Source organism: Rousettus aegyptiacus, unplaced genomic scaffold (genome assembly GCF_014176215.1).
Source record: "Rousettus aegyptiacus isolate mRouAeg1 unplaced genomic scaffold, mRouAeg1.p scaffold_m13_p_4, whole genome shotgun sequence".
Taxonomy (NCBI): domain Eukaryota; kingdom Metazoa; phylum Chordata; class Mammalia; order Chiroptera; family Pteropodidae; genus Rousettus; species Rousettus aegyptiacus.
Window position 1 is genome coordinate 49,228,235 of NW_023416307.1, and position 14,615 is coordinate 49,242,849.

At 33.1% G+C, this 14,615-nt stretch overlaps 1 protein-coding gene across 9 annotated transcripts in view; it reads right to left on the reverse strand.

Annotated features, from left to right (window-relative positions):
* The window catches only part of ACAP2 (ArfGAP with coiled-coil, ankyrin repeat and PH domains 2), a 123,053-nt gene that overhangs the window by 64,358 nt on the left and 44,080 nt on the right, over nucleotides 1-14,615 (reverse strand). For all 9 annotated transcript variants that reach the window (XR_004950443.1, XM_016135307.2, XM_016135304.2 and 6 more), the window contains exons 2-3: nucleotides 10,734-10,791; nucleotides 477-596 (exon numbers count right to left, since the gene is read on the reverse strand). Coding sequence is in view for 8 of the 9 variants with exons in the window: in XM_016135307.2 (XP_015990793.1) it covers nucleotides 477-596; nucleotides 10,734-10,791 (178 nt within the window). In the remaining variant the exon portion in view is untranslated. The remainder of the gene's footprint in view (nucleotides 1-476; nucleotides 597-10,733; nucleotides 10,792-14,615) is intronic.

Here is a 14,615-nt window from a genome sequence, read left to right on the forward strand (position 1 = left end):
TAATACTTACACTATATCCATTTCTTCATGTATTATTATTATTCCTCATGAAAAAGGAATATCATAATACCACATAGTATAGGCAAGAGGGATAGGCTAACCCAGCATAGCGAGCTGATCAAAAACTTCCTAGACAGCTCCCCCATACATAGAGCTAGATACTATTTTTAGATTAATGCTTTCTGCTTGCCTCTATAAGCAGCCTCCTAGTAAGTATGATCCTCTTCTCCCTGTTCCAGCCCTCTTGTAGATGCTTCAGCTAACCTAGCAGCAAGTAAACTTATATTCACAACTCAAATCAAACATCAACTTCTAATTATCCAAGAAAACAGAATTATACAAGATAACGGCAACGAGTAACAGCTTTTCTACTTCTAATTTTAAAGGACCACTGTAACTCTTCATAAGGTCAATAGGTGCATAAGTGATTAATGTCTTATTGTATTTATCATTTTAACTAATTTTAAAATACTAACCTCAACTACAGTATCATTACTAGAATACTGTGCCAGGTCTCGAATCCCATTCATGAACTGTTTATTTGCAACACAAAAGGCTTTTCCGGTATCAATCATCGCAATACAAAGCTTCACAAGCTGAAAAAGAAAGACATTACATTGGGTTAAAAATAACGTTACAAAAATTATTTAGCTGAGCGAATAAATTCAAAGGACAGTTGTACCAAAAAAGTTGACCTTTCAGGATCCAGAGGTTGTCTAATAACAACAAAAAAATCATTTTATTAAGTCAAATTCGATCTTAATAAATTAACTCCAAAAAATTTATTAAAGCACCTCTTCAAAGGAAGAAAAGGGAACTTCAGGGAGAACAAGTAGTATGATAAAAGACATTCACATTTTTTAAAAATTGTGGTATTTTGGAGGAAAGGGGAGTAAACTGGTATGCTGAGTTAGTAATGTTGGTCATTTCAATATCACTCTATCAAAGCAGATGTCTAAATTGATTAATCAACCATATTTCTCCAATCCATTGTGCTAAATGTTTGGATTGAGTCTTTCTCTCTCTCTCTCTTTCTTTCTCCCTCCCACCCTCCGTCCCTTCTTTCTTTCTTTCTTCCTTTCTTTTCCTTCTTTCTTTACTTTCATTCCTTTCTTCCCCCTCCCCACCTCTATTTTCCATTCCTTCTTTCTTTTCTTCCATTCAGATACAGAACATCTTCTTTAAACAAACAAAATCTTTGATAAATGATAAATATAAAAAAGAAAAAAGTAAAGCCATAGATAAAAGAGGGAAAGGTATTGAGGAGATAAGAAGGAAGAGGGCACCAAGAAGAGGATAAAGAGCCCAGAAATACTTTAGAAAACACCTAAAGGATCTCAGGAGTATAATTTAAAACTGTTGCCTTACGACCTTGAGAAAAAGAAATTGAAAACATTATGTTTGCTCTCAGGAACTCTAATTTTAACCAATGGACAAATAGATAAATCCTATACAGCACAAACACAACTGCTACACATAATAAAAACATGCATGAGGGAATAAAGGAAGGCTATCTAACTAGGACTACAGGGATCAGAAAGGATTCCTGTAAAAGGTAACATCTGAGAAAAGCCCTAAAGACCAACGGGAATTAGCCAATCAAAATATGAGAAATGGGAAGTTACTACTCGATGAAGAAGTTTAAGAGGGCAGGGCAAACCAGCGGCACTAAGTACCTTAGTACAGTGTGAAAATGTATACAAAGAAGGGCCAGATTAGGAAAAGCCTTGTGTGCAATGCTAAGGCATTTGCATTTTATATGAAAGGAAATGGGAAACAATTAAAGACATTAATTGGGTAAGCTGACCAGAGTTCCATTTTAAAATGATAACCTACAAGAAAAAAAAAAAAAAAAAACGCAAAGAAATACAAAGGAAAAAGATAAAGATATTAGACCAAAAACCATGAGAGCCTGAATTAAGGCAGTATGCAGGGTGACAAGAGGGAAAACAACTCCAAGAATTACAGTCAAGTACCTTGTGCAGTTATGTAAACTATCTCCTACAAAAAGTAAAAGTCAGGGCAAAAATCCAGCCGGAGCTCTCCTTGCCAAGGGCTACATCTGCTACAAAACTCAATTTTGCACAGACACTATACAGGCCAGCAGAGACTGTTTTAACACTGTTGGGCCTGTGAGGTAGGCCTGAGCTAGATGGGCTGGTGAGATAAGCCAAACAGAAAGTCTACCAAACACTAGTGAAAACAGATGTTTGAAGGTCAAAAAACAGGAGTATGCTATAGATATAGATATGGGAGTTATCAGCAAATAGTGATGAAACCTGAGAGCAACCGAGTCCGGCCCGTGCTGCCTGTGCCCCTCAGCCAAAAGACCAACACAGGAGTTGGGATATTTAGAATAAGTGTTTATTGTCAGAGCTCTGGTGATCTGAGAAGGCAGCAAGTTAACACCTTCAAAACTGCCTTATTTTCTCAGTCCAGTTTAGGTAAGTATTTAAGAGAAAATCTGGGCATTATTCCAGGTGCTGCATAATGGTTCCAGGGGGTCTGTTGTGCTTCATGGAGCTGTTCCTCTGGCAACATGGTCCTCCGCTGGTGTTAGAAACCCAGGAACAAAGATGGGAGTAGTTTGGAAAGAAAGCTAGACCAGAAGGATTGTGACTAGTAAGCGTAACGGCATTAATCATAAGTTTCAGGGCAACTTTCCATGACAAAGGATGTTTCAAGCTCTAGGTCAAGCCACTGGGGACAATCTATTGTTAAGCTTTAGGGCAAGGAAAAGTGAAGCCGCGGACGCTGTGAGGCCTCTACTACGGGGTCTCAACCTGGCCCCCCTTCAATGTCAGTGCTACAATACTATGTCCTACACAGAAAGTACAGGGCAGAGCATGTAGAGTGAGGACCCCATAAAGGAGACTAAAGAAGAAGAGGGAAATGTAGAAAGAAAATTTCACCAAAGTCAAAAAAGAAGAAAATATCAAAAGATGGATGATGAGTAAGTTGAAAATCCATATAGGTCAAGTTTTAAAAGCATCTGGTAACAGTCACTGGTATCCTTGGCAAGAATAATTTTAAGAGAAACTGACTGAGGGCTGTAGCCAGATTACAGCGAGTTATGAAATGTAGATGAAGGAGACATAATGATAGATCAATGTTTCCCAAAATATCTTCTACAGAATATCCTGCAGAAACATTTTGTACCAAAATAAGGATACTGTGCTCAAATAAGTCTGAGAAACTCAGTTTAAAAAGTTAAATAGATTTACTGCTAAACTTTTAAGAGGTTTTGATATACTAATGTGTATTGTGAATCCTAGAGAGGAGTTATAACATGCAACATTTCTCGAAAACATTTGACATGGAATTCTCTCTAGGGGAAGCAGTCTCACAGGACCAATGTTCCACAAAGCCCACTGTGAAAAATGCTAGCAGAGACAAGTCTTTTAAATAATTGGCTAATTACAAAATAATAACAATAATAATAATATCTTAAAAACCAGAAAAACTAATTCTAAAATACATATGGAAAATCTAACATGCAAGAAGAAAAATAATGAAAAACCGTAATAAGGTGAGGACATTAGCTCTACGTGCTATTTATATAGGTGAGGTAATTAAAAGTGATAATGGATGTGAATAGACAAATCGATCAATGGAATACCATACAGAATCAAGAAATGGATACAACAAATACTATGCAGCACTCGATTAAAGTAACATTCCAACTAATTTGGGGGACAGAGGGATTATCCAATAAATGACATAAGGACATTGGATAGCCACAGAAAGGGGAAAAAAGAAGAAAGAAAAGAGAAAAAAGAAAAAAAGAAAGAAATCAAGTTGAATTTGAAACTCCCAAATTAATTTCAGATGGAATAAAGATTTAAATATAAAAATTAAATCAGAAAACTAAAAGAAAAGAAGAGGTAATATTTTTTATAATCTCAAAGAACAAAAAACCTTTCAAAGAAAGATGCAAAACTCAAAAGACAAAGAAATTAATCAATTCAACTACATCAAAACATTTCTCCAAAAATATAAATAAACTTAGTCAAAAGACAAATGACAATAAGAGAAAGCAATATTAGCAGCAAATCACAAGAGACTTTCCCTATTATAAGAAAAGGTCTACAAATCATTTTTTAAATCCAACCTGCCACTAAAAAAAAATGCCTGACAGACATGTACAGATGATTTCCAGAAAAAGAAATTCAAATACATCTTATGACCAAGAAAACAATTCAATCTCACTTATAATTTAAAAATGCAAATTACTAATTTTTACAGAACAGCAAAGATCAAAAGTATGATACCAGGCTATTTTAGATACTGTAGGTATGGGGATACACAAATGCTCATACATTGTTGGTGGGAGTGTAAGTTAGTACAATTTCTATGGAAAGCAATTTAGCAGGGGCTATAAAAATTTTAAACTCACAAACCTTTCAACCTAGTATTTCACTTTAAAGAATGTATTATACAGATATATGTACACACAAGCCACATGACACATATGTGAAGTCAATCACTGCAGCCACACTAAAACACTGGTAGCAACTGTATTAGCAAGTATCCATACAATAAAATATAATTCGGCTACTAAAAAGAATGAGGCAGCTTATGATTAATAACAAGGAACGACATCCAAGATACATATTTTTAAAAAAACAAATTGTAGAAGAGTGTTCATATTTTTGTTGGAGTTGGGAAGAAGAATACAAATACACATCAACTTTTATATGCTTAGAAAATGTCTGAAAGGACACACAAGAAATTAGTTCACTGTTCTCCTTTAGGAAAGAGATTAGATGTCTTAATTTTTCAAAGTCATACGCATTTTGTACCTTTAAATTTTGTACCACAAAGGTGGTAGTAAATAATTTTTAAATAATTAAATAATTCAAAAAATAATTAAAATAAAAGTTTCCATAAAAGCAGAAAGAGAGAGACAGGTTGGTAGTGTAACATTATAGTTAAAAATACAAGATTTTAACACAGGGTTAAAAACACTTAGATTGATGGAACAGAATAGAGAGCCCAGAAATAAACCCACATTTATATGGTCAATTAATCTACGGCAAAGGAGGCAATAATATACAACGGGGAAATGAGATTCTCTTCAATAAATGGTCTTCAATAAATGGTGTTGAAAAGCCTGGACAAATACATGCAAAAATGAAACTAGACCACTTTCTTACACTATAGACAAAAATAAACTCAAAATGGATTAAAGATTTAAATATAAGACCTGAAACTATGAAACTCCTAGAATATAGGCAGTAAACTCTTTGATGTAGGTCTTAGCAAAATGTTTTGGGCTATGTCTCTTCAGGCAAAGGTAATAAAAACAAAAATAAACAAATGAAACTACATCAATCTAAAAAGTTTTGTACAGTGAAAAAAAAAACCATCAACGAAACAAAAAAAACAACCAACCTACTGAATGGGAGAAGATATTGGCCAATGATACATGTGATGAAGAGTTAATATCCAAAACTCAACATCAAAAAAACAATGCAATGAAAATATGAGCAGAGAACCTGAACGGACATTTCTCTGAAAAAGACATATAAGTAGTCAATACACAAATGAAAAGATGCTCAACATCAGTAGTCATCAGGGAAATGCAAAACAAAACCACATGAGCTATCACCTCATACCTTACAGAATGGCTATTATCAAAAAGACAATAATAAGTACATGGAGAAAAGGGATCCCTTTTCTAATTTTCTAATTTTGGTGGAGCCATAAATTAGTGCAGCCACTATGGAAAACAGTATAGAGAGTCCTCAAAAAAATTAAAAGTATAATTAACGAATGACCTAGAAATTCCACTTCTGGATATACATCCAAAGAAAACAAAAACAATAATTTAAAAAGATAAATATACCCTGTATGTTCACTGCAGCATTGTTTACGATAGCCAAGACATGGAGGCAACCTAGGTGTCCATCAATAGATGAATGGATAAAGAGGTCATACATATATATAACAGAATATTACTTAGCAATAAAAAAGAATGAAATGTTGCCATTTGTGACAGCACAGATGGACCTAGAAAGTATTATATTAAGTGAAATAAATCGGAAAGACAAATATCGTACAATTTTACTTAAAACAAATGAACAAACAAAACAGAAACAAGGTCATAGATACTGAGAACAAACTGATAGTTACCAGAGTGGAGTGCAATGGGGAGTCAGGCCAAAGAGAAGAGGATTCAGAAGTACAAACTTTCAGTTATACAATAAGTCACAGGGATATAATACAGCATAGGAAATAGTCAATGATATCATAACTATGTATGGCAACAGATAGTTACTAGACTTACTGTGATGATCACTTTGCAAAGTATATAAATGTTGAATCACTATGCTGTACACCTGACACTAATATTTTATGTTGTATATCAACTCTAATATAAATCAGTCAATTGATACACAGAGTTCTGGGCACAGCCAGCTTAGGTTCAAATCCAGCTGCCGTACTTAACTATCAAAGTGATCTTGAGTGACCTTCACACCTCAACAAGCCTCAGTTTCTTCTGTATAATTTAATAACAATGGTTCCAAATCATATAAGGTTTCTATAAAAAGATTAAGATAATGCACATAGAGATCTTAGCACAAACTGCTACTGGCACATGGTAATTACACAACAAAGATTTGCACTTCCTTGTCAGAGGTGGGGTTTTAGTTTGTTTTTGTTCAAGAGAAACCTGAACATGTTTATCTACTTAAAATAAAGAGGTAGTAGAGAAGAGAAAAAGAGATGGCTAAGGGAAAATCCTGAGGAGTTAAGAGTCTGGGACTGCATAGGGAAAGGGATACTTTTATCATTCGAACGAACGGAAGGAACAACAAAAAAAGAAAAGGTAAGGACAGATTTTGTTAAGTTTCTGGATCAGAGTCAAGAAACAAAGGTGTTCCTACAAAAAGGAAGAAAGAGTCAAGAAAGAAGAATAGTGGTTTCCAGAGGACGTAGGGAGAGGGAAATCAGGGGTGACTGCTAACAGGTACAGGGTTTCCTTTTTGGGTGATGAAAATGTTCTGGAATTAGACAGCGGTGAGAGTTGCACAATACTGAATATACTGAAAACTACTGAACTGTGCATTTTAAAATGGTGAATTTTATGTCAGGTGAATTTTACCTCAACGACAACAAAAGTTAACAGAAAAAAAAAGTACTATGAAAGGGAAATGAACTTAAAAAAGAACTGAAATATCAGAAGTGGACAGATTGAAAGACTAGAGTTCTAGATGAGCCTGAAGAACAGAAGCAATAGGAGGAGTAAAGACTAGAACTGGAAGGACTGGAGATTCAAGTCAGAAAGTAAGAAATCAGCATTCCAGATCTCAGAGATTAGAACTTTGAGTGGTGAAGCGTAGAATATGGCCATGAAAATAGGTATCAGAATTAGAACAGAGGTCACTATCATAGGAGTTGGAAAGAAACTAAAATCTTCATGTAGCTGAATTATACACATACTGCAGCTATCCAAAAGAAAGACTGACTTGGCGATAGGTCCTTTGTCTATGCCAGCTGTCAAAATCCTTACTAAAAGAGTTATAATTAAGATATAACTGAATAATATAAGCTTACAAAGAGGAAAAGTTTTTACCTAAGAGAAAGAGTAAATGTTAAATTAGTCAAAATAATCAAGCTAGCAGCCCAAATTCATTCAAGTTTTTTACTAAAGTGATAAATATGTCACGGGCACTTTGCCAGATGATGGGCATACAAACAGCTTATTTGCTGACTATCTTTTAAGTGATGTGCAATTGGGTACAATATCAACTTTGTAACATTGTTGTAAAGGATGGAGATAATATAAGTAAAACATAAAACCTAGTACACTAAGTACACAAGAAATGAGAGGGTTTTTTTTTTTTCTCTTTAAAAACAGTATGTCTTCAAGGAGCTAACAGTCTGTTAAAGATACACCATCATCATTAACATTTATTTAGAACTTACCATATCTTACCATATGCCGAGAACAGTGCCAAGCACTTAACAAGTATTAACACATCTTATTCCCATAACAACCCTGAGATAGATAGATTCTCTTATTTTCCTCATTTTAGTGATGAAGAAATTGAGGCATAGCAAGGTTGAGGAACTTGCCCAAGGTCATACAGTTCAGTAAAGTAGTACAGCCTGATTCAAATGCAGGAAGCCTCGTTCCAACCTTTGTGCTCTTAATTACTAGACTATGCCAAAAAACACAAAAATTATAATAATATTACACTAATTTAAATGAAAATATGTGCAAGAAGCAATACAACACAAGAAAACGAACCTAAGTTTGGTAGTACATGTGCTGTGATTTAAAAGGTAGAAATCATTCCAGTGAGAAGATGCAACAGACACAGAGATTATATCCAGGTGGCAATTATGATGCTCTACGATGTTGCCAATGCCCAAACACCTGGCAGAATAGACAAATAGTTGCACCCAGCAGATCAATGCCACACAGTAAGCATTATTCACCAGGAAGAGTGTAACTACTGCTGGCATACCTTATAAGCAAAATCAATGTAAGTCATTAAACTAGTTTAACTTGTTGGTGGCATGATTTACAATATTACAAGTGAAACTTGCCCTGCACAAAGTTATGAAATCACTAAACTAATCTTGGGCAACCCCACCTTCTTCACTGCCAACACCTTCAATAACAACCATTTCCTGCTCATCTCGGGCTCTCTTCTCTATGCTAACTCCTCATGATTCTAAAGTAAAAATGACAGAGAACACCTTAAGAATTTGGGAGAGGTACATTTAACAAGGGATTGAGAACTTAAACTAGAGGGATATAAAAAGTAACTATGGAATTTCTCTATGGGTAGAAGACATTTTAAAAGAAGTCAGTTTCTGTGATGCTCTTAGTAGTAGCACTTTTGATTAATATAGACTCTAGAAAGGGCTTAGAGTTTTTAGTACTGAATGTCAGTAATTTAACAACTCGTTTTAGATCTGAATCTTTTGGTTCTAGAAATCTACCAGTCTCCCGACGCCAAACAAATGATATAAAGGGGAAAAAAAGCAGCTCATAAAAGCAAAATCATTAACAAAAATTCTTTTTAGATACTTTAAATTTTGAGCTCTCCGCCCCCACAAAATGTTTCATATGATTCAGATGCAGTTCTACTCAAAGAGAATAGGTATCCTATTACAGTACTCTTGTGATTCTTTTAAAAACCCTTGCCCTTCTCCCTACACTCTCATAAACCTACCAGAAAATCAAGACTACATCTTCTGTTGCCTACCCTCAGGGTTTAAAAACTGTGTCAAAGAGTACTTAAAAATAATATAATACCTCAGGGTAAAATAATAATAGTGATAATGATAATAATCTCATACATATAATTTTAAATAAAAAATAAGCTTTTGAAAATAATAACCTTGCTAAAAATTATAACATTTAATTTTTAAAACGCTTGCCTGGAAGCTTGTTAGTGTTCCTCAGAAAATTTCCAAGTGTCGTGTGCTCCCCCAATATTGATCCAGGAGTACAGTGGTGCACAAGAAGAGCACTCAACTAAGAATAAAAACAGATGGGTTCTAACCCTGGTTCTGCCTCTTCTAACTGTGAAATGAAGCAAGTGTCCTTCACTTTCTGAGCTTTGGTGTTCTCATCTGTAAAATGGGAATAATATCATTTGTCCCATCTACCTTACAGGACTATTATAAAAATCCAAAAGCATACTGTATATCAAAGCTCTTTGAAACTAGACAGCACTACACAAAAATAATTTCTAGTAAACATTTTCTAAAATTTTTGTTTCACATACATATTAATAATACTGCTTTATATAATTTCTATTCTATTTATATTATATACACATATATACACATATCTTTCATGATTTAAAAATATTTGAAAACCTTCAGCCTAATTAACAAAATTTATTTCCTTGCCACTCAAAGTGCTGTCCTGAAATCTGGTTGGAAAGAGAGAATCTCAGATACCCCAGACTTACTAAATCACGATCTGTATTTTCACAAGATCCCCAGGGGATTCCTATGCACAGTAAGGTTGGAAAAGCACAGCTTTACACAGCAATACCATTTACACTGATAATCATACAAATAGGAAATTATTTTCAAAAAAGGTATTTCAAATATATGCATCTGCAATAATTTAAAGGTATTTCGCTAAACAATAGTTATTTAAGATCAGAAGCCATTTCTTACTCATTCTCATATTTCTACCTGTTATATAGCAGCTATATACAATTTTGGGGTAGAAGGAAAAGAAGATTATCAACAATTATACAGAAGATAGGAATCAATGTACATTTACCCTTACATAGAATATGACTACTTATATCAATTATTAAACATATATTAAGCACTTCTGACGATATCTTTAAAAAATGGAATAAATCTTTTAACCTTTATATTTGAACATGGCCACATCCAAATTTATAAACAGGAATGATCAGATTATGTATGAAATCCATTAAGCATCAAAAAAATAGGTTCAATATTTTTGATGGATGAGGAAAGAAACTCCTAATAATAAAAAGAATATCTAGTGAGGTGTTTTAAGTCAGACATGGTTCAAATTCTAGCTCTGGCACTTAGTTTTTCAGCAAGCTACTTAATGTCTCTAGCCTCAATTTCCTCACGTGTAAAATTGGGATAATAATAGCATTTAACCTCATAGAGATGAAAGAAGTAACGACATGAACCACCTGGTACTACAGGCACAAATTATTATTTATGGGAAACAAGAATTGATGTTTTAAAAAGTTAAAAAAAGTAAAATTTACCTTATCAAGTTTTAGTTCCAATTCTGCCACATCTCCTTCTACTTCTTCCAAAGCAGCTCTGGAAATATTAAATATAAAATGTCATTTTACATGTTTAAATGTATACTTTCCTCTTGAAAAATAACTCTTAACAGAATAAAATAGATATCAACATTTTAAAATTACACTTCACATAAAGAAATAATTACCTTAGGATGAAAGATGAATACTTCATATCATGCAATACAACAGACAATACAATTATTGTTTAAGGTAATGAGAGAATACATTAGGCTGATTTACTCAAGCATTTTAGAAATAGCTCAGAAAAAAACGTTATCCTTGTTTAATGCTCCATTTTGTTCCCAATGTATTTTTAAGAAATCACCAAGTATTCTTACTTGTCAGGAGAATGATGAAAGTATAACACTAGTTTAGTTAGTACTTGATGTTACATTACGTGCAACATTCCAAAATTGGAAATTTGGAACAAAGCGGCAACTAAAACTTTTAAAGGATAATAAAATTTTAATTAAGAGTAATATATAACAAAATACAATTCATCTACTTCAAGCCAGATATGCCATTTTCAAATACCTTCTTGATAAACTAGAAACTTCCCACTATTTTATAAATTAAAATTTTGTCTCAGTTGGACAGCATGGGGAATTCATGATCCAAAAAGCTATTTTGAACGCTGGGTAAGAAATTCTCAATTAGACAACAGAGCTAAGAGGAGAAAGAAAGCTGAACTACAAGCTTTATTCCCAGAACTATCCACTTAATCTCTGTGTGACCTCTGAATAATCCTTTTAATATCAGTCTATGATTCTACTTCTCTAACTGGTAATATTTATTGAAAAAAGTTTTTGATCTCCTGAATAAGAAAATTATCTAACTATAAATTATTCAGTACAGAGATGTGTATTCCACAAATGTGATATTCTAGCATACAGCTGAGGAAAACAAGAGGTGCTGTATTTCCAAAGCATAAAAATAGAAATGCTTCTCCCCTCAAAGTTTGTCATTTTCTTCAGCAGTACTTTTTAAATTACATATTGTTTCTTTAGCCTAGAAATCATTTCCCCCTTCACATTAGTCCTCACTCCCTTCACCTACCTATATACTCATCATTTAAAACTTAATTCACAAAAGAAAATAAATATATTGGTACAAGGATATCTACTGTTTGCAATATCTTGAAAACCTACATATGCAACAGTAGAAAATAACGTAAATAAATGATGGTATATCCATCCTATTATGTGAAGCAGTGAATTTTTAAATGAGATTGATCTATATCTACCGACACAGAAACATATACATGATAGTCTATTACACGGGGGGGGGGGGGGGGAAGCAAGTTACAAAATTATACATTTGTTTAAACTCAAATTTGGGAGAACCCAGATGGTGTGTGTATAGGAAAAATCTGGAGGCATATTTACCCATCTATTAACTATAACTTTGGAGAACGAAAATTGGAGAGCAGAAGTATAAGTAGGGATTTATACTTTTTACTACTTACGCTTCTGGATACTTTTAATATATGCAATAACTATGTATTTTTTTAAATTTTTTAAAGCTAATAAAGAGAGAGAAGTAAAAAGTTTAGACATTACCTTCATAGAAAGTGAGTTCTCTTAGAACCCCTTCCACCACCCACTCAGGCAGGATTACAGACTCCTCCTGTGTCCCCACAGTAACTGATGCCTATCTCTATTCATATACTGTTCACTTCTTTTACTAGTCTGAGCTCCCAAAAGGCAGTACAGACACTCAAAATGTTTGTTAAAATCTGTATAACTGTACGACACAAAGATTGAATCCTAATGTAAAATACGGACATTACTAATAAAGGATCAATATTGGTCTATCAGTTATAGCAAATATACCACATTAATGCAAGATGTTAATAACAGTGTAAACTAGGAGTGGGTATATGGGAATTCTATTCATTCTGTGCAATTTTTCTCTAAATCTAAAACTGTCCTAAAAATAAAGCCTATTAAAAATTTTTAAATAAATAATAAAAATGAAGTCTTTGTAATCCTATATTCACAGAATCTGTAAGTGTATCTTAGAGTTTCTTCAATATTTCATCTACTCTAAAAAAAAAAACCTCTGTCCTTGGTCATCTAACATGTGTGTGAAAACTCGTAGGAATAGGTAAATAGTGTTTACAGCAGGCTGGTTAATTGCTGAATAGTCCTAGATGGTAAGTGTACAGTCTCAGTTGAAATTATGCTCCACCATTCACTCATCTAAGCTGAATGCATTTTATCTAAGTTTTTTCACCTGTAAAATTAGTAAAGAAATATCTATTTAAAAGAGTTATAAAGGTTAATTAAAGGACTGTCCCTATCATTTATACTATGACACCAAGAACACAACCAGTAAGAGATGCCTTCTTTCCTTTCTCTTATTCCCTGGCATTCTGAGATGAATTTTGCTTCCCTATTACTTAATATCATTAATGCAAGAGAACCATTCTGGAACATATGTTAAATAAATCAGATGACAAATATTATTTCTTTCCAACTCTCCCAAATATTTGAGCATATAACTTTTATAAAAGTGCAAACCATTAAACAGGTCAATATTATAGACCCCATGGCCTCTATAGCTTAATTTTTAATTTAAAAATGTTTGATTAAAATTAATTACTTAAAATTATTAAAATTTAAAATTCACACACACTACCAATGAAAGCAAACATATTAGGTAGCAAAAGAAGCAAAACATAAAATGTTAAAAGATATTAAAAGAAAAGGAAAAAAACAGAAGGCAGTCACAAAGTCTTACAGGATTATTATGAGCAAGAGTTAGCAAACTATAGCCTATCAAGCAGGTCTGGACCATAACCTGTTTTTGTACAGTCAATGAGCTGAAAATGATTATTACATTTTTAAATGATTGAAAAAAATCAAAAGAATGACATTTAATGATATATAAAAATTATATTAAATTCAAATTTCAGTGTCCATACATAAAGTTTTTTTAGAAATATAACCAAACAAATTAATTTACATACTGTCTATGGCGGCTTTCATGCTATAATGGCAGAGCTGAGTAGTTGGAAGAGAAACCATATGGCCCACAAAGCCTAAAATACTTAACTATTATTAGGCCCTTTACAGAAAAAGTTGACTGATTCCTTAATATGAATATCAAACACAAAAAAAAATGAATAAAAATCCTTTCTTATATATGAAATACATACAAAAAAATAATTTCTAGGGTTTAGGTCTAGTTAGCTGTATCTTAAGCTAATAAGCCCAGACTTCAGGAAAATCACTTTATTTTTAACAATAACATCTTCATTCTTTCACCTAGTCACCTATCGGTTTTTTATGATTAACCAAATCATAAGTTTTTATAATCAACTAGTTAATTACTATAAAAATTATTTGAAATAAATAGGAAATATGATAAAAATTATTCTATCCACCTATTTGAGATCGTAAAATAAAACTTCTACTTTAAACTTGGCAATATCCTTAAAATGGGATTAATAATCTAAGATTAGGTCTCATGGTGATACAATCTAAAATACAACTGCAGGATAGTCAAGATTACTAATAAGCACATAAATATCATCAAATGATTAAAAATGGATTTGAGGGTCTAAGTCATAACTGCCTCCTCTTTGATAAAGAATTATCAAAGAGATAAAATACTCAAACTATACATATATTTATATATATTAGAGATTTTGAAACTAACATCTATATTCTTTGTGCTTTATAATAGATATAGTCTTGAAGTTGTATATAAATTGAATTAACCATTTAGATACTCAAAGGTGTTGCCTATGTGTCTATCATGGTACCTACCATGCCCAACCAACTTTCTCTTTCAGCACAGCAGCCTTATCTACTGTGGGCAATGCTGGCCTATTCT